General features: G+C 50.1%; 1 protein-coding gene across 17 annotated transcripts in view; it reads right to left on the reverse strand.

Annotated features, from left to right (window-relative positions):
* Positions 1-12,808: 12,808 nt before the first annotated feature.
* The window catches only part of Ssdp (Sequence-specific single-stranded DNA-binding protein), a 96,138-nt gene continuing 89,090 nt past the window's right edge, over positions 12,809-19,856 (reverse strand). For all 17 annotated transcript variants that reach the window (XM_077644406.1, XM_077644411.1, XM_077644400.1 and 14 more), the window contains one exon: positions 12,809-19,479. In XM_077644406.1, the coding sequence (XP_077500532.1) occupies positions 19,369-19,479 (111 nt within the window). In that variant the 3' untranslated portion in view covers positions 12,809-19,368. The remainder of the gene's footprint in view (positions 19,480-19,856) is intronic.

Genomic DNA, 19,856 nt, shown 5'->3' on the forward strand with positions numbered 1-19,856 from the left:
ACAGAAGCTGAGATTTTGTCGACATCTTTTCGATTATATAAGAACCCCATGAGAACTCAACAAAGATTCCATGCCAATTTTTGCAAGGAACCGCTCTGCGCGTACAGCGCTACCGCACTAGCCAAAAAGACTATGTGGGGAAAACATAAAAAGGCGCTCAACTATACAGATATAAAGTAGCTCTCATATTCTCTACCTCAACATATTGTAAAATGTAAATACATTACTTGCCGCTTAATATCGCGTTGCACACTGGTACCGTCCAGGCAATTTTTTTTGATAATGAATAGACCGTGAACGGACGCAGTTGCCTCCAAGTGATGCTAGTTTTTGTGCTTCAATGGCCTGTTGATTTAGTTGACCTCGATTTCATCCAATGATGCGGCGCTGTTTTAGGAACGCAATACAGTTGCCGCACTTTCTGCAGTGAATCTTCAGGAAGCCCCCAGACGAATTTCTTACATTACTGTTGTACTCGCGCAGCCAGTCTTTGAGACAGCTCCCAGTCTGTACCACATACTTCTTTCCACAATTAAGACAGCGGGAAGCAATAAACAACGCAATCTTAACATTCAATGTACTCTGCTTGGCGTTTCACGCTACAGCGTATGCAGCTCATTCGGTCGAAAAGCCATCCGCGTAGTAATAGCAGTCGGCACCGCGTGTCAGAAATAATCGGGGGTGTTACGTTTCGCCTACGACGCGCGGTATAGCCGGCGCGGATGCAACGGACGCCGGGGCTTCGTTCAAAGTGGCGGTCATTTTGGGCCCGTTCAGTGCTGCCGTAACGCCTCTCGCCAAGCGCGTCCAGGCAGGTTTCAATGCCACGTGTCGTCGTGTGTGCGTGTGTGTGTGTGCATGTTGGTGCCCACGCTTGTCAAAGCGCGGCAGCCGGGGAGAGGAGCTCCCCAACAGGGAGGCGAGGAGGTCTGACCGGCGCCGGCCCGGCGGACGCGCACGTCACGTCTGAACATGTCTGAGCGTCGCCGTATCGGGCGCCTCATCCAGAGCCGTTCCTTCTTGCCCTCGACTCCGAGGGTATAAAAGCCGCTGCCCCGGACGCCAAAGAGAGACTTCGATTTCTTCCTTCGAGTAACGTGGTCGCCCTGACCGGCTGCTCTTTTGCGATGCCAGAATAAACAAGTTGTTCTGTTGCCAGTCGACTCATCCTTTGCCGGGACCTTCGGATGTTTCCAGCTGTGCCCCAGGCCGCCAGGCAAACGCTACCCTTGGGGCTTGCAACCCTTTTGCAACAACTGGTTGCCAGCGGTGGGATCCCGACAACGGAGGCCAGCAGCGAAGATATGCGGTCAACTGTATGCTGAGCAGCACAACGACCATCCGGGAGCAGTGCAACGAGCCCTGTGTGATGACTGGTTGCCTGCAGCGGAACGACTGCGCTGAATTCTTGGCTGCGAGGTTTGGTGAGTGCGGGACTTTCTTCTTCTGAGTTTTGCCAGGCTTTTGTTAGTGTCAGAAACAGAGCTGGTAATTGTGTTGTCGTTGCTGCAGGGTTAGTTTGCGGCAAGACAATAGTAGGCAGTAGAGAAAGCAGCATTCGGAGCAGCCATGGATTTGAAGTCGTTGCGCAAACCGAAATTGCTGGAGCTTGCAAGAGAGCTGGGTCTGGATGTCTCAGACAAACTCAGAAAACCAGAACTGCTAAGGGCTATTCTTGAGTTGGAGGCTGAGGATGACGAGCTGTCGGAATGCCTTGAGACCATTGAGGAGAGGGAGCAAAAAGAGGAGCGCAAACGTAAAGAGCAAAAAGAGAAAGACGAGCGCGAACGTAAAGAACAAAAAGATAAAGAGAAAGAAGAGCGCGCTTTGGAAATGAAGCGTCTCGAGGTAGAGATGGAACGCGCTCGTAATGGAAGTCAGGCACACGGTGCAGGAGAACGAGTATCGTTCAAAATGACTGACCTGATGCGGCCGTTTAAGCTTGGAGAGGACATTGGTTTGTTCCTGGTTAACTTTGAGCGAACGTGCGAGAAGCAGGGGTTCTCTCGGGAAACGTGGCCACAGCGCTTGCTCACTTTGTTACCCGGCGAGGCGGCCGACGTAGTCGCTCGCTTGAAGAGAGAGGAGGCAGAGGATTTCGACCAAGTGAAATCGAGTCTGCTAAAAAAATACAGGCTGTCAGCGGAGGCGTTCCGTCGGAAGTTTCGGGAAAATGAAAAAAGGCAGAAGTGAGTCATATACAAAGTGTGCCTACAGGCTTGTGTCAAACATGCAGGAGTGGCTCAAAGAAGAGAAAGCGTTTGGTGACCACGAGAAAATTCTGCAGTGTGTCGGGCTGGAACAGTTTTACAGTCGGTTACCTGAGAACGTGCGGTACTGGGTCTTGGATAGGCCAGACGTTAGTACAGTGGCTAAAGCCGCCGAGCTAGCCGAGGAGTTTGTGACGCGTCGGGCTCGCGGAGCTAAGGACGGTCAAAAGGGTGAATTTGGCTCCAAGTCTGAGAGGCCGAAGTTCACACCCATGAGAGCAAGGGGGGACACACGTAGTGCGGATGCGAGTGAAAGCAGTCCGACCGAACGTAAGGAGACGGCGGCAGCCGAAGCCGAACGCAGAAAGCGGTTCGAGACGAGGCAAGCGCGCGTGTGTTATACGTGCCAGAAGCCGGGTCACTTTTCGGCGCAGTGTCCAGAAACAAAAACAAAAGTCGTGTTTTTGTCATTATGCAGCACTGACGAGAACATGAAGCTTCTCGAGCCTTACATGCGAGACTTCCTCGTGAACGGGAAAGAGTGCCGAGTGCTTCGTGATTCCGCAGCTACAATGGATGTAGTTCACCCCTCTTACGTAGAACCCGATATGTTCACGGGCGAGTGCGCATGGATCAAGCAAGCCGTGGAAGCTCATAGCGTGTGTCTGCCCGTAGCAAAAGTGCTTATTGAAGGACCTTTCGGAGCACTTGAGACGGAGGCCGTAGTGTCATCTATGCTGCCCCCCCCCAGTACCCGTACCTATTTTCGAACAGGTCCGATCACCTCCTGCGCGAGAAGGGGCTTTTGTTTGATGAGGCTAGCGTTCAGGCCTTAACCAGATCGAGAGTTCGGGAGCTCGCTGCAAAGGCGGTAGTTGCGGGGCCGACGTTGTCGAACAATGAAAAAGGGTCGGAGGCGCAGCAAGCTGATATTCCGAGCACGTCCGAACTGAATAAAATTGAGCCTGTAGCGTTGAAGGCACCAGGTACTGGAGAGGAAATGCCCGACACGGGAAAGTTAGAAGAGCTTCCGGGAATAGGCTCAGTGACGAACAGGGAAGACACTGATCAGGTCATTAGTGACTTAATCATTAAAGCACCGCTGTCGGCTGAGCAGAAAACCGAACTACACCAACTCTTACAAGAGTTTCAAGGTCACTTCTCTGAGAGGCCTGGTAGGACTTCTGTCCTTACTCATGATGTAGAACTTATCTCCCCAGAGCCAGTACGATCCAAGGCGTACCGGGTGTCACCCCGCCAGCGCGATATTATGGAGGCTGAGGTAAAGAAAATGCTACAGCTCGGTGTTATTGAGGCGGGTGAGAGTGATTATACCTCCCCTTTGATTTTAGTTGAGGTACCGGGCAAGGAACCTCGTCCTTGCGTCGACTACCGCAGGCTTAATTCCATCACTAAGGATCAAATTTATCCGATCCCTAACATCGAGGAGCGCCTTGAGAAAGTTAGTAGCGCTCAGTTTATTTACACCCTAGATCTTGTCAGGGGTTATTGGCAGGTTCCACTTACAGAAGAGGCTAGTAGGTATGCGGCGTTCATTTCACCAATGGGAACATTCCGTCCTAAAGTTTTGAGTTTTGGTTTGAAGAACGCGCCATACTGCTTTTCAAGCCTCATGAACAAAGTGTTGCGGGGATAGGAAGAATTCGCTTTACCGTATTTAGACGACGTAGCGATATTCTCCGCATCCTGGTCTGAGCATATGGCACACTTGCGGGCAGTGCTAACCCGCCTGCGCGAAGCGGGCTTGACAGTCAAGGCTCCCAAGTGCCAATTAGCACAGGCCGAGGTTGTCTACCTCGGTCACGTGATTGGACAGGGTCGTCGCCGCCCCTCTGAAATAAAAGTGGCCGCTGTGCGAGACTTCCCGCAACCGCGCACGAAGACCGATATTCGGTCGTTCTTAGGTGTCGCCGGCTACTATCAGAGGTACATCCCCAGGTACTCCGATATCGCGGCTCCCCTGACGGATGCTCTAAGAAAAACAGAGCCCCAAACAGTCGTCTGGGGCGAGACAAAGGAAAGAGCTTTTAGCGCCCTAACAAGCCAGCCTGTGCTACGATCGCCAGACTACACAAAATGGTTCGTTGTTCAGTGCGATGCTAGTGAGCGAGGCATGGGCGTTGTACTGTGCCAAAGGGACAATGGATAAGTGGAACACCCCGTCCTGTATGCTAGTCGTAAGCTGACCTGTCGTGAGCAGGCATACAGCGCCACCGAGAAAGAGTGTGCGTGTCTCGTGTGGGCCGTTCAGAAATTGTCATGCTACCTAGCCGGCTCGAGGTTTATCATTGAGACGGATCACTGCCCTCTCCAATGGCTGCAGACCATCTCTCCCAAAAATGGCCGCCTCCTGCGCTGGAGCCTCGCTTTGCAACAATATTCCTTTGAGGTGCGTTACAAAAAGGGGAGTCTCAACGGTAACGCCGATGGCTTAAGTCGAAGCCCCTAACGTAGGAATCCGCCTCAAAGTTGTTTGTTACTGATGTTTTCTTCCTGAGGCAGGATTTTTAACATATTGCTTTTGTTTAGTGTTTCAAAGTGATTATGTGCTTTCTAGTGCAATTTTCCAATTTGTGGACGCGTTCTGAGTGCTGCTTGACTACTGTAAGGAACTAGGCAGTAGTATTAAAGGGGAAAGAGCCTGGCAGAGCTTAGTGAGGGTTGTCTCGTGCTTGCTGACTGAGCGGTTGCGTTTCGGCGTAGTTCTAACGCTTGCTGGGAACGAGCACAAAAATGGCAACTCTCCCGAAGTCACTTTGCAGTGTCCTGTGTGAACCTGAACCTGAGAACGAGGCCTTCTCTGTGCGCTGCGCTCAAGCAACGTCGAGGGACGACCGGTTTCGATTACGAGCATCATCGAGCGACATCCCCCCGGACAGCGGATGCAGTCCCCTGACCATCGGGATCTCCTTCTCCCGGCGGGGCGGTCTGTTACGTTTCGCCTACGACGCGCGGTATAGCCGGCGCGGATGCAACGGACGCCGGGGCTTCGTTCAAAGTGGCGGTCATTTTGGGCCCGTTCAGTGCTGCCGTAACGCCTCTCGCCAAGCGCGTCCAGGCAGGTTTCAATGCCACGTGTCGTCGTGTGTGCGTGTGCATGTTGGTGCCCACGCTTGTCAAAGCGCGGCAGCCGGGGAAAGGAGCTCCCCAACTGGGAGGCGAGGAGGTCTGACCGGCGCCGGCCCGGCGGACGCGCACGTCACGTCTGAACATGTCTGAGCGTCGCCGTATCGGGCGCCTCATCCAGAGCCGTTCCTTCTTGCCCTCGACTCCGAGGGTATAAAAGCCGCTGCCCCGGACGCCAAAGAGAGACTTCGATTTTCTTCCGTCGAGTAACGTGGTCGCCCTGACCGGCTGCTCTTTTGCGATGCCAGAATAAACAAGTTGTTCTGTTGCCAGTCGACTCATCCTTTGCCGGGACCTTCGGATGTTTCCAGCTGTGCCCCAGGCCGCCAGGCAAACGCTACCCTTGGGGCTTGCAACCCTTTTGCAACAGGGGCTTCGTAAAAAAATCGTACCATGGTAATTGGCGGTTCGAGTGATTGATTGATGTGTGGTAGGCGATGATGAGTTATGGAAATCATTGTAATTAATCTAACAATTGATTAAATAAATGAAAAAATAAAAAAATTGGAAAAGAGGTTAAAGTTGCCAAAATGCTCATAGCGAACAGCCAATGCTTGATGATGCTAATTAAGAAAATTAAGTGTAATTGACCTATAATTGAAACAATCGAAAAAATGAAAAATGCATGAAAAGCTGTCAAACTGCTCAGAACGAAAAGCCTAACCAACTACGCTATCCTCTCCAATTTTATTGTATGCCACATTTGTGCTGTTTGAAAGAAGCGTACAGGGCTTCGTGAGTCTGCAAAGTTTGTGGAGCTTGTGGGGAGCAAAGAACACTACTTTCACGTCGATTTCCTTCGCAATTTTCTTTGGGTTGCGTAAAACGGTGTGAACATAAAGGAGCATAATAAACATTTACCTTCACTGGCTGTCACAGTGAAGCATTAGTAAAGCATTTTTAAAACAAACTGCGACTATCCCTCGCTTAACTAAAAGCTAAAAGGGGCTTATCGGCGCGAGGTTCATAACTCCAGCAAACATGGTTGTCCGTAAGCGGAAACTTAATGCCTAGAAAGCGGATTTTCCCGTCGCATGGCAGTTCGTGGTGGGTTGGTATCAATGGGCTGCGGCGATTTCTAAAGGCTGCTAAAATCTTGATAGCTACGTGTTGAAGTGCGTTCTGGTCAGGTAATGAACACACACAAAAAAATGGCAGTGGCTTAGCTCGGCTATGCCAGGTTATACATCGAGAAATTGATCTTTTCCTGTCGATACCAGCGCTGAACAGCGACCGGTCTCTCGTCACCCATTCTCGTCACCCATGCGAAACGACCGCCGTGTGACCTCCGCATTTTATAGACCGTTTACAACGCGCAGTTCTTCCGTTTGAGACCAGATGGCGCCACAGGTGCGCTAGAAACGCGGCGCCATTTCGGGCCTCGTAAGTCACCACCGTGTACGCCTAGACGCAGCAGTGGAAACATCGTGGGCGGCTGCCGAATGTGTTCAATTTCTACGAATATGTGCAAAGGCCGAGGAATTGTGGATTGCAAGAATTGCGAGACAGAGTTAAAGGTGCGGAAGCGATTGTTTGCGACCATCACGGAACCGAACTGCACAAGGACGTACTGCCCCTGTCGCGCCCGTTCGGTATGCGCCCTTTCCAAACGGATGAACGCAACAAACACGTTCGCCAACGCTAGATAGCCAGTATAGAAAGAAAGGTTTCGATCTTGGAAAATATGCGGTGGTAAGTGCAGTACATAGCAATATGGACAAGCTGTTCCGCCACCGAAACCGTCACTTCGTGCTTTCAGATTCTGTGCAGTTGCGCATGCGTGTGTAGCGAGACCCGACTTCTCGTAAGTTACGGTGTGCGGCCATGAGTAAAAGGAGCGTTCGAGGACGAATTAGGAACGGAAAAGAAAGATTACTTACGTTCCTACATACCGCTACTGCAGATTATGCAGTGCACAGTCGCGCGAGCGGGCAACGCTTACCGTCAGTCCGTGTATTATAAGACGTCTTGGTGCTGCTGTTGGACTTAGGTACAAGAGGCGCGGTTTTCGTGGACCATATTCGGAATAAAGGATTTGCGTTACGGCTGGTGTGCTGGGTTGTTCTCACTTCCTCTCGGTCAATGCGAGACAGTCACTAAAAGTGACTCCGCAGGTCAGCACTCAGAGTGAAGTTGATTACTTTCCACCAAGGAGACCTCGAGCATTTTCATGTCAGCATATTGAGCGTAGAGCGTACCACAGTTTTATATGTGAGGCTGACATAACTGTAAAGTTCGTGTAGCATTAACGCGTTTCCATGCGCGCATTCTAACGATAATATCGCGGAATCCTTGGAAACGCACGCCAGCTCGTGAAGACTGCTTTATGCATGGTAGCTGTGACCATGATAGTTAATATTTGTGTGCCTATTTATTTTTGTCGCCTTTCTGTTTTTAACAAAGCAGTAGAAAATATTTTAGGTTTCCTAAGCACTGCTAACAGGTTCTAAACGAATGCGTACGACGTGCATGCGAGCGTTTGAGCGGTGTCTGCATGCATGTACACAACACGACAGCGACCTGCGCTGCCGCAGGAGCATTAAACCTTGCCGTTTTAGATAATAACAATAAAAAAAACATTCAGCAAACCCTTCAGCGGATGCGAAGACAAGCATTCAGGCGATCCAACCCTTGGCTCGAAAAGGGAGAGCTGATGGCCCGATCACGTTTTCACGCCTCACGTGATCAAATTAGGGATCTCACATGTCCTTTGAAGCTTTGGCCAAACCATAGTGCCGTCTGCCCACTCCTTTACAACAGTATCAGTCGAAACACTGCCTCTCGGAACCAAACTATCAGACGCAGCAGCCGTCGCGAAAAAGCGCGCGCCGAGCAGTCAGGAGGCGTGTAATGGCGGCGTGATCACGTGATCAAAGATGGCAGCCTCCATGATACGGCGCTGTAAAGCCTGCATACACGCAGCTGTGCATGCGCAGTTATGCGCATAGCTACCATGTGGCATCCACGTGTGTCATGCGCAACCCCAGCGGCGAAGGACGGCCAGCTGCTCCTCTCTGGTGGCCGCGCATGCGCACAACCGCTCTTCCACGTGACGCCACGCGCGGCGCTCTGTCGCTGCTCCTCCCCGGCCGCAGCACATGCGCACAACTTTCCTCTCCGGACCACGCCGAAACGCTCGACTGGTAGCCAAGTGTAGCTCTCGCTACAAAAATCAATCGAAATATCTTAAAAATCTCTGAACCCTCAAAGTAACACAGAAGGTGGCTTAGCAAAAGATCGCTAAGACGCTTAACAGGAGCAATGCACACACCTTCCTTTTGGATTTAGGGCCCGTCATTTCAGGTTATAGCAGCGTTTTCCGATAAAACTAGTATTTCTGCAGGTTTTCTACAATTTTCTAGAGACGCCACTGTAGACATATGCGCTGGTTTGCTGGCAGTAGCGCAGGCACCAAGGGATGATCTGAATTAGTGTTCCCAAAGCTTTATTTAGGCTCGCATTCGTGCTCTCCCTCCGTTCGTGCTGGCAGCGGGAGCTAAAAGCATTTCTTGTTTAATGTAAAGCCAGAAATAAGGTAAGCTCGCGGGGAGTGACGTTTCACGCACCCGTGGCCCGCACCTTAGAGAGGTCAGCTTAGGAACACTTTTACAATCTTTTCAAAAAAACAACCAGGCGAAGCGGTTTGCTTCTCAGCCGTACAGTGAAGCTAGCCCTTGCGGCACCACATTACCAGGAAATCGGGACAGCGCCCAGCCAGTGCCGCTAACTCTCGCGGCGTGTAAAGTTCTCTTCTGCAGCCGCTCGGTTATCCTTCCTTTCTTGTATGACGGGTGATGTCAACGCGCTATTTTAACGCGATAGAGTTAAAGGAACCGTTACCCAGAAAATCCGGTGCCGGCGTTGACCAAAACTCACGAGCATGACACTTAATTGCAGGCGGTGCCCAGCAGCGAGCAACCTAGGAGGCTGGTGAGCCACCTAAGTCATGTGACCTCGCGGCGTAATCACAACCTGCCCACCGGATAGTGATCAAACTGCCCACCGTGGCAGTTAAATTAACGATCAGTCACTCGGGAAGATCAATCTGGGCCGCACAAGCCCCACCGGCGGCAACACCTGCCATCGCAGGGCAGTGGCGCATCGCTTACTCGTCGTACCACGGTGCCAGGAGGGGGATGACTGCTCCCAGGGATCTATGAATGTAGAGAATGAACTTCTCTATATATGAGAATTAACCCATTACGCTATCCGTCATATACCCTTACGGCGGAGCCCAAGTGTACCTTCCGGTTTATTTCCTCATTAAACGTGTTCATCATCACCATATGCTCCGCAAGCACCGCTAGTGCTCCTGACAGAAAGCGTCAGGAACAAAAATAGAAACTAGGGACAACCACTGCGCGCTTTCTCCTTTCGCCGCGCCACATTCCCAGTGATCTGTGCACGTGCAACGCGTCGCGATGGACCGTCTGCAGTGCTGCTTAAAAAAAATTCGGCACACCGAAGAGTGCTTACATGTGAGGAACCGAAAGCATTATATGTAGAACTGCACAAGGTAGATGAACACATTAGTGTTCCGCATACTTCCGATGATGCCATGTCCAGTGACTGGGAAGCCAGCGTGAGGCCCGTTTATAGCTTTATTGCACTGGGTCGCCGCCTGGATCGCCACCTAGCTGGAGTCCGGAGTAACGGCGTTCAGTACTACTGCGCATGTTGACGTAGAGTGAAGGTGAAGGCGCTTTCAAGGGACGCGCCATGGGCTGGCGGGCGAAAACCTTTATATGTCCAAGCAGTGCATGGTGGTCATGAGCAGATGGGTTGACCACGATGACGCGGAACCGAAATGAAATTCGGTGCCGCGTCAAAAGATGTTCCGATGCCCTCCGAATTTCATGCAATAGACGGCGGACGCCGGCTATTGTGCTAATGGGGCATATAGCGCTTCCGCATTAAAAGATCTGCCTGCTTGACAGCTACTTCGGAAAGCGAGCTTGATTAAAGGTGAAAAGCACACGTGCACTCTGTGGAGCTGACGACTGACGACGAAGCATGACTGAGCGGGGAATGTAATTTGTTACATGCTCAAAATGCAGAACGTTCTACAAGCACGGCGAAACGATTGGGAGCAATCGATCGGTGTTCTCCGTTGTAGAATATGAGGCGGATGCTTTAATCAGTTCTGACATATGGCATCCCTGCAGAAGTAATCTTATACTGTTGGGGGCGAAAGTTATCAGCGTGAGAACATCAAAAAATCCTCCACGGCCATGGCATGTTATTCGCTGACAACCCTAGCTGGTAACGTACAAGCCACGCGTGCTTCATCCAATGGAAAATCACCCGCCGATTTGGCCACGAGGCAGCTGAACTCTAAGCGCTGCGTGGCTAGGCGTACTCCTCGCCTCATTGTTTCGGTTCTCACGCCAAGCAGCCGCCGCGGTGGCCCAGTGGTTATGACGCCCGGCTGCTGACCCGAAAGACGCCGGTTCGATCCCGGCCATGGCGGTACAATTTCAGTGGAGGCGAAATTCTAGAGGCCCGTGTACTGTGCGATGTTGGTGCACGTTAAAGAGCCCCAGCTGGTCGATCGCCGGAGCCCTTCACTACGGCGTCCCTCATTGCTCGAGTCCCTTTGGGACGTTAAACCCACATGAGCCGAAGTTACGCCATGCTCGCATTCGGGTTTTGCGATAATTTCTGCTTCACAAGTGGGCTCGCAAAGTCGCCGAGAGCCATGGGCTCGAAGCCATCTAGTACAATACCCACAAGGTGATGATAATCGATTTTTATAGAGCAAGGGCATCTGCGGCCTAAGAGCGCCATGGCACAAGGTATTTACGACTTCTCAAGGTGGGTCAGAGACTCATTTCCGAAGCATTTCACCCTAAATAAGCCGAGTACCAGACCAGGGGAAAGCTTGTACCCATTGTATCATCGGTGGCACTGCGGCTCGAACCCCGCACCTCCCGCATGCGAGGCGGATGCCAAACCATGTGGTCAGCGCTGCGGTCTAATGCCCGCAAGGGTTCAGTGCTGACGTTTTGCAATCAATCGGCTTCACAGACTTTTGACTTGCCACAAGAACGCAGTCTTCAAAGGAGAGTGGCGCCGAACGTAGCGCACGCTGTGGTATCGTGCGCACGACGCGCTCGCGTTCTAAACACATTGTACTGGGTATTTTATATTACGAACTTCGAAACAAATCTTCCCTCTTAATTTTTGCTTCGTACGCACTCCCGGAATATTGTGGCAGAGGTGCAAAATTGAATTCTACAGCAAAAATGTTCAATATTCAGGTAAATTTGGCCTTCAAAAACGGCCGCAAATGCGTAAGTCTTGTTCCTCTTGCTGCTGAATATTTATAAAGCTTTACTTCAAAAACGGCGGCAAATGCCTGCATCACACTCATTCCTTTCTCTCACAGCTGGCGTGGCCGCGCCACCGAACGCAGGAGCTTTTTGCATGAGAAGCAAGATGCGCCTGCGAAGCTGGCATTACAGATCAGTTCAAGCACGCAGCTGCGGTGCGCTTTCAAGTAAATTCAGTAAGAAAACTCATTCACTAGCCCGCCCCAGAAATGAGGCAAGCCAAGTGGCAAGAGCAGTGGTGCCTGCCGCTTAATAATTGGCTTTTGGGGAAAGGAAATGGCGCAGTATCCGTCTCGTATATCGGCGGACACCTGAACCGCGCCGTAAGGGAAGGGATAAAGGAGGGAGTCAAAGGCCATACCAAGCTGAATACGCCGGTTCTCGTCCCGCCGCTTGTCAATGCGAAAACGCAGCTTCCCTCAACATGAAAACGCCTGTCGAGTGAGCGCATCAAACCAGCGGAGCGTTGTCCCCTCGTCTTGCCTAGTTAGACACCGACCACACAAGAGGGCCGAGAGCAAGAACAACTTTGGAAGCGGAAACTCCAGTCAGCACGAATGCATTCCTGCATTGCGTTAGTGAAGGCAAGGCACGGACTACATAGCTACTTTAGTCTAACGGCCCTACAAGTTGACTCAGTCTTTATTTTGTTACGACTCTGAGCAAGAATAGCACTCCACGCCCATCTCAACAAATTTTCGATAGATGTGCTAAAGGTCGAAATACTTTTAGACGGCACCGGGACACAAGATTTTGAGAAAAAAAATAAAGGTCGAGTTCTGAACTATATTGAAAGAGGCCTGCAGGATTAAAAATAGTCCAGACCCTAGTTCGGCTTTAATCAGATCTGTTGGTTAAGCACGTGCAGAGCCCCAACATGCAAACTTATTTCCGTTTTCTTGCACACAAGGTCACCAGCATGCCTAGCCATTAGGAGTGACTGTACCAATACCGATGTAAAAACACTACCAGGTTGAGCAATGTTGCAGCATTGTGCGGGCGCACAGACTGCGTGCCACGTAACCATTCCTACAGGCAAAGCCAAGGTGACTGCAGACATTGCACACCGTGAAGTCACTTCGACACTCTACCCATTGGAGAGAGGAGAGCAACACAGACTTCAAACAGAAACACTTTGTTTCATACGTTTTTTTTTTTTCAGGGGGAAATACACATGCACAGGGCGATATACAGATGAAGGAAAAAGAAGGAAGGGAGGGGGAAAGCGCCGCATATTATAAATTAAACCAACAGTTGCAGGACCCCTCTGTAGTTGTCATGTGGCTTTGCCCCTGTGGACAAAGCCTGTCTGAAATGGTGCTCCTTCGTGCGGAGGAGGAAAAAGAGCTGAAAGAAAAGCGGGCATTTCCACACACACGCACACGGAGAATGTCCTCATCTCATTAACTTCACCTGCCGGTTTACATATAATTATATGTGTACATATGCATATATATATATACAAAGCATGTAGCAGTCACTTCTGTTTCTCTCACAATTTACGTCTCACACCCAGCCCCACAAATGAGATAAAACAGTGGCTCCTCAGTCCGCATAGAGGCTACCACTACTGTGCCCCCAGAACAAACACCTCCACACGGGTCAGCCATGGAAAGAGGTGAAATACAAAAGCCACACTAAAGACGACAGCAGAGCAGCACTTGTTGTCAACGGATGCCAATTCCCACAAAGAAATGCAGACGTCAAAAGGGCTCGTGACGTGGCCGAGTGCACTCCTTCGCTCAAGTCCGCACAGTGCAAGTGTGAGAGAGAAACACATGTGGCAGCATCACCCCTTGCACTGCATCAGGGGTGAACAGAGAGAGAAGCTAAGCGAAACAGAGTTGCACAACCATCCACATGTGACATCACTGCTTCTGTCCCTCCCACATCTGTGATATGAATGCAACATGACATCGCCACACGCAATGGAATGCGTGCAGGAAACCGCCAACACGCTGCGAAAATGACGAAGCACTGCACGCCAGCAAATGTGTTGCATGATTTGGTACAAGCGCAAGTAGAATAATGCGGAGAGAAGGGAAAATAAGGGCAAACCAACAGAGCTGTCAGAGACTTCAAAAATGCAACAGTGTACATGTCTTTAGTTACTAAAGATTTTTTTTTTTTTCACACCTCCTGTAATCTTCATACCCCTACATATACATATATTATGTACACATGCACAAACTATCCCCCAAAACCACATCTGGCTGCATTCATACATGAAAACCCAATCACACACACACACACACGCGCACACACACACACAGTCATTCATCCCATCATACAAAAATGCACTCGCATAAACACACCCACTTCCATCTACAACTTGCTCTCACAGAAGAGGGGACAGACCTTCCCCTAAGCATCTCAAGTTCCAGTGGTCAGAACGCCCTCTGCCCCCTCTGGCAAGGCGCTGGCGAGAAGCCAACCGATGCCACAACAAGGGACCTCAGCAGGACTGCATGCCACACCAGTTGCACACGCAAGTCTCCCATTAAGGAACCTCCCCCGAGTAGGAAATTCGCAAGTGCTGGCAAAGTGATGCTACACCAAGCGGGCAAGAAAGTGGGCTGCACAGCCCCGGAAATGAAAACAAGGGTGCATTCCCTTTCAGCACAGAGGGATTCGCTAGTTTTGCAATAAAAAATATGCTTTCGCTTATTTTATGGAAACATCAAAATATTGGCATTCTTCGTTGCGATAAAACTGCACTGCTATCATGCAGCATTACGCAAAACTTGCAAACTCACTCCACATTTCTTCAAGAACTAGAAAACAGTGGGTTTTTGTCATGTTTTCAACTCTGTATATTCCAAGGAGCACGCACTATGAAGAATGATTTCAGAAGGTAAAGGGACACTGATATCACCACTTTTTCAAGCAATGGAACTCTGCAATGACTCGCTTTCTTCCCTCGTCATCACCACAATCACCCATACCCAGAGCGAAAATTAAGTGATGGGTCAAAGAAAGGTATATCGCAAGTGCAGGCCTTCCTTTGTACCCAAGTCCTCTTATTCTGTGCTCCTCCACTCATCATGCAAGTACATCAACCTATTCAGCTTTCCACCTTTGGGGCGAGTGCTGCTTAAGTGGCCCCCCCCACAGGACTTGGGGAATGCAAGCTAGTGCTAAACTGTGGACACATGCTTCAAGGGACAGAGAGGACAGTTGAAGATCGCCTGTACTCACACACTACCGTGTTCTAATAACAAAGCTCTCGCCGAAAAAGGCCGCAAACCAAAATATAGATACTGTGGTGACGTAAAGGCAGTTTTTCTTTCACCAATCTTAGAGGCCGAGGTCCACCACCATTGGCTTTCATATGGTAATCGGTTTGAATTGTGCGGGGGGGTGGGGGGATTTTATAAATGCAATGTTAACAGCAATTAACAGTTCTTGTGGTAAAGGACACATGCCAACATGGCTAGAAAATGTCACAGAATCTATTTTCACAAGAAGCAAGAGTTGGATGCAGTTGATCTCCGTGTCCCTTGAATTCTTCGTGAACCAGCTTTGCACACAGTGTCCAGGTGCGGCACAGTCAGCTACCTAGAAGCTTCTTGCAGCCAACAGCAGCATGGATCAACAGAAACGCGAGGTTGTACACAAGATGCAGTCAGCTGCATGAAAGGGCCTCACTGCTTCTTGGCTCAGAAAGTTGCCAACAATGTTCCGAGAAGGTAATTTCTTTTTTTCACAACCAAAGGGCATTACTAAGCCCCCTTCCCCCCCAATTTTTACATGAAAGCATTTAACACCACTTCACCCATGCAAAAAAAAAAGTTGACAGAAATGCATCACATGCAAGCAAGTGAAATTTTTGAATGTGTTGTTCCGATTTACCACCTGCACCACTTTAAAAGCATTTTTCAACAATAAAATTCAGAAGTGGTTTCTTAAAATATTAGTGTCCTTGTTTTTAAGTGCATTCATTTTAACACCGGTATCGAGGCTACGTCCAGTAACAACGTGACGTCATCAAGTTGAGTAAAGTGAGCCAGTATGCCGAAACTGCTTCCAAGCAAGAGTATCCTGCACATGCAATGTTGCAAATACTACAGTCAAATACAAGTTCAGAAAAAAGCAGATTTTCCCTATCGAAGGGCCCCCTTGCAGGCAATGGTGTCGGCAGATTCCAGTGAACCTGCGAGCGTGGCAATGCAGGGACTTGCAGATGAAAAGGGATAGTCCACTCGCTACACTGTCACGCTAGCAAGTTCATCAGAATCAGACGAAACCATTGGCTGAAAGGGGGTCCTTTGACAAAGAAAAGCCGCTTTAGCCCAGCATAGGCCAAAAAAACTCGTGCAGAGAAGACAAGTTTATGGTTTATGGGTGTTCAGGGTCCCAAAGCGACTTGGGTTATGAGGGACACCACAGTGAACGCTCATCCAAATGACTACCAGTCGGCCCTGCCCTGCACTAGCAGTGACTGCCCCAGGCTATGCATGTTCCCTTAGCAGACCAGCGATTTTAGTGGTTAGTGCTGGGCTGGTAATAGCGGAAAAATAAAAATGTGCTGGTTCACTACCCCCTGCATGGTACGCCTAGACTTCAGCTATGATATCGTGAATTCCTGCTAGCTGATGCATCCATGCAACACGGTTTGAAGGCGATCACTGCAGGTTCGGCCTACTCAGAATATAGAGTGCATTAAAGAATTGTATGTATTTTGTTCAGCATCCTTGAAAACATTCTCAGCTAGCCACATCATTACTACATCTGGCACAAACCTTTTACTGGAATTTTTTTTTTTTTTTGAAGAAAGAAAATGTGTCACATCTCGCTCCTCGGTAGATGCCTCAGTCATGTGGTGTGGGAAAGAATGAAGGAGGGAGTTTGGTTTAGGGGTTTAACGTCCCAAAGCGACTCAGGCTATGAGAGGCGCCGTAGTGAAGGGCTCTGGAAATTTCGACCACCAGGGGTTTTTTAACGTGCACTGACATTGCACAGTACACGGGCCTCTAGAACGTGCACCAACAATTGAATAGCAGCAGCCATGACCCAAGTCCTTTTGCTCAGCAGCAAAGTATCATTGGAACACGGTGCACTCGAGAGAAAGTGATCACACCAGAAAAAATTCTTCAGTCTTTTTGGGGCCAGAACGACAGTGATAATGTTCAAATCGCATCAGGCTGTACCCTTTCCCAGCTAGATTACCCCTATCCTATTCCTTTCCGCAGCCGTCATTAGCCATGTTCCAAGCTTTCTTTTTTCCATCCCCTATGCTTTGGCCCCACATGACACAACCTCGTTCTTAACATATTTCAGTAAGCTGCTGTTAAATTTGCACCCCAAAGATTTTCCAAATGATCCACATGTGCTGTCACTGCCGTAGAAGCTCATTAATTCGAACTACATGAGACCGGAAAAAAATGTTCAAATTATCAAGTGACCCTGAAAAAAACCAAGAACCGCTTGTGTCAGAGTAGATTTATTTGGTGAATGATTGGGAGATGGTTCCTTACTTTAGAGATGACAATGGCGCAACAATGACTATTTTCAGTGGCGGAGCTCCTCTCTTACTGCATCGCACACCTTACAGGTGGCAGTGTGACGTGTTAGGAGGCCTCACAGCACAGACTGAACGGCACGTGATGAACATGTAATTTCGGCACACTAGAAGGATCACGCAGATGGAAACGCTCAGCGGAGCTGAAGCAACGAGATAAAGAAACAATGGGAATAGAAAAGACTAGCCAGACTCGTCACCACTACCTGAAACAACACATAGCTAGGGCTTGATTGGCTGGCTGATGTGGACTGGCATGCCTGCCGTTGCATGCGCATCAGCACTGCGTAAGCAACTCTGCAGCATGAAATTTAAGTTTGAGTAGTGCTATTTGGAGGAGCACTTACCGCGCCAGTAATACCTGCACAGGTATTACTCAGACGCGTGTTCAAATTAGGTTAGAGATACGTAGAGACCGAATTAGCATGCGACGCTATAGACTTGAATGGGTGTTGCCCGGGGCCACGCCGGCAAAGTTCGAATTAACAAGTTTCCAAATAACGAACTTTTACTGCACTTGGCTTCGATACAAGAGCTCCCACACAGCTTCTAACGCTTCATTACCCACAGTGAACTGTCTTTCCCCAGAAGAAAGCTTCCATGGAATGGTTACGGTCTCAACAGCTGCCATCCCAGTGCCCAACATAACACCACAGCAGCACCTGTAGATTTTTTACTTGAATATACTGGCACACACTAGGCTAGCTGCACTGTGCATCTGTTCGGAAATGTAATACATGCATTTCCACAGCCAAGTAAAGCTCCACCCAGTCAGATGGGTTTACTGTTGTGTGGGTACTGAGGTCGCCGACGACAGTAATGTGGAATTAGTTTGTGGAACTGAATTGTGCTAATATTTCAGCAACTCGCATTTCATGCCAAGCTGCTGTATACTGCATCAAGTTATGTTTCCAAAAACCATTTCTCATGTGATCCCCAGCTGTTGACAGATAAAAGTGTTGTGCACACGTTACTGTCAAAGAATAAGAGAAAATAGAGAGAAAATAAAAATTTTGACATTTTCACATAAACTTTCAGCACAACGTAACCGGAACATGTCTATGCCCTTAGTGGCTTTGCCTATGCTATTCGTGCAATAAGAATAGCCATGCCTTCACCATTAGCAAACAGTTACAACTTCAAACACACCACACAGCCTCACAGACTAAGCAGCTGACACTTCATTTCATGAATTGTACAACAGTAGAAGAGTCACAATTTTGAAGCCACCGGAGGAGATAAGAATATTCACTAGAAATGAACTGCAGCCACAAATAAATCCACTGGAAAGAGGAAAAAATTCGTACACCGCTTAGACATCTTTTACATGACACGTGCGTCCTTCACCAACAAAATGAACCAAACTGCTGCTGAGTCCCTCGCGCCAACCTTATCGTCCTGCCAAGCTCGCTGCAGCTCGTGCCTACACACGCTCCTTGCTTTCTAAAGCAACACCGGCCAACATTTCCTCTGCAAGCATCGAGGAAATGCCTGGCTGACCGGCCACTTGTTTTCCCAGTGGCTGAACGGTTTTCGAGAAAGCCGCTTTGGGCCGAGGAGGAAGAATTGCCTGTCCCCTGACCCCCACCATGCCGCCGCCGCCTCCTGCATGCAAAGCTGGCCACAGCGCTGTGCTCGGACAGGAGCTGCCCCCAAGTACTTCCCCAGCAGCCATGGCCAGCGACGGGAAGCTGCCCCACTGGGCTCTCTCTCCCCCTCCCCCCGAGGAGTCTCGCCCGCCAGTTCCTCCAGCTGCGCTGCGCACAGTCACACCACATGCCGGAACAACACAGGGGAAAGTGGCGCACTCTGCCTTGCCTCAATCTGAGCGCCGGGTGCCGCGCTGTCACTGCCCTCAAACACCGAGCACCCACAGCCCAGAGGGAGCCAAGGCAAACTGCGCGCCAAGCGAAAAGCCTGCAGTGGCGCAACAGAGGGCCTTGTCGTTGCAGCGAGGCCATCGTCACGGGCGCATCTTCGCTGTGCCAGTCTCTTTTCCAGAAGGGCTGCGGAGCAGTTGCTGCTGCTGCTATGGGGGCTGGCGGCGCCTCCCGCGCCCCCTGGCAGCCGACTTCTTCTTCGGCTGTGGCTGTGGCTTCGACTTGGCTCGGCCGCGCGCGCGCACTGGTGGCGGTGGGGGTGGCGGGGGGGCCCCCGGTTATTGCATGAAGTAGTCCGGGGGCTCAGCAGGCGTGTCCTTCTCAAACCTCTTGGCCTCCTCCTGCATGCTTTCCTTAATCTTCAGTATTGCTGCCGACTCCGTCTGGTCCTGTGCCAGGGGGGCAGGTGCACGAAGGAAGGAGAAGGCACGGGGGTCAGCGAGTCGAGCACACTTGGTGTTCGGCAAACACGATGAGTGACTAACTGCATCTACACTCCACCTAGCTTGCAGCACCATGGAAGGTAGAGCTCTCTCTTCCAATAAGGGCCACGGAAGACGACAAACAGTCCCACAAATATTTATGCAGTGTTGAGACTACCTTTGAAACAATTACAGCGGTAACAGAAAAAGGTACTTAAGGATGGTGTTTTGAAAGTGCCACTGGCATTTCATACACTGGTCAAATTAGCAGAGGAAGTCTGCACGAACACAGCGGCGTGGAGGCCTGCTGCAAAATGGTGTGCCGCCATTCGTAACCATGGTGT

Source organism: Amblyomma americanum, chromosome 11 (assembly GCF_052857255.1).
Source record: "Amblyomma americanum isolate KBUSLIRL-KWMA chromosome 11, ASM5285725v1, whole genome shotgun sequence".
NCBI lineage: Eukaryota > Metazoa > Arthropoda > Arachnida > Ixodida > Ixodidae > Amblyomma > Amblyomma americanum.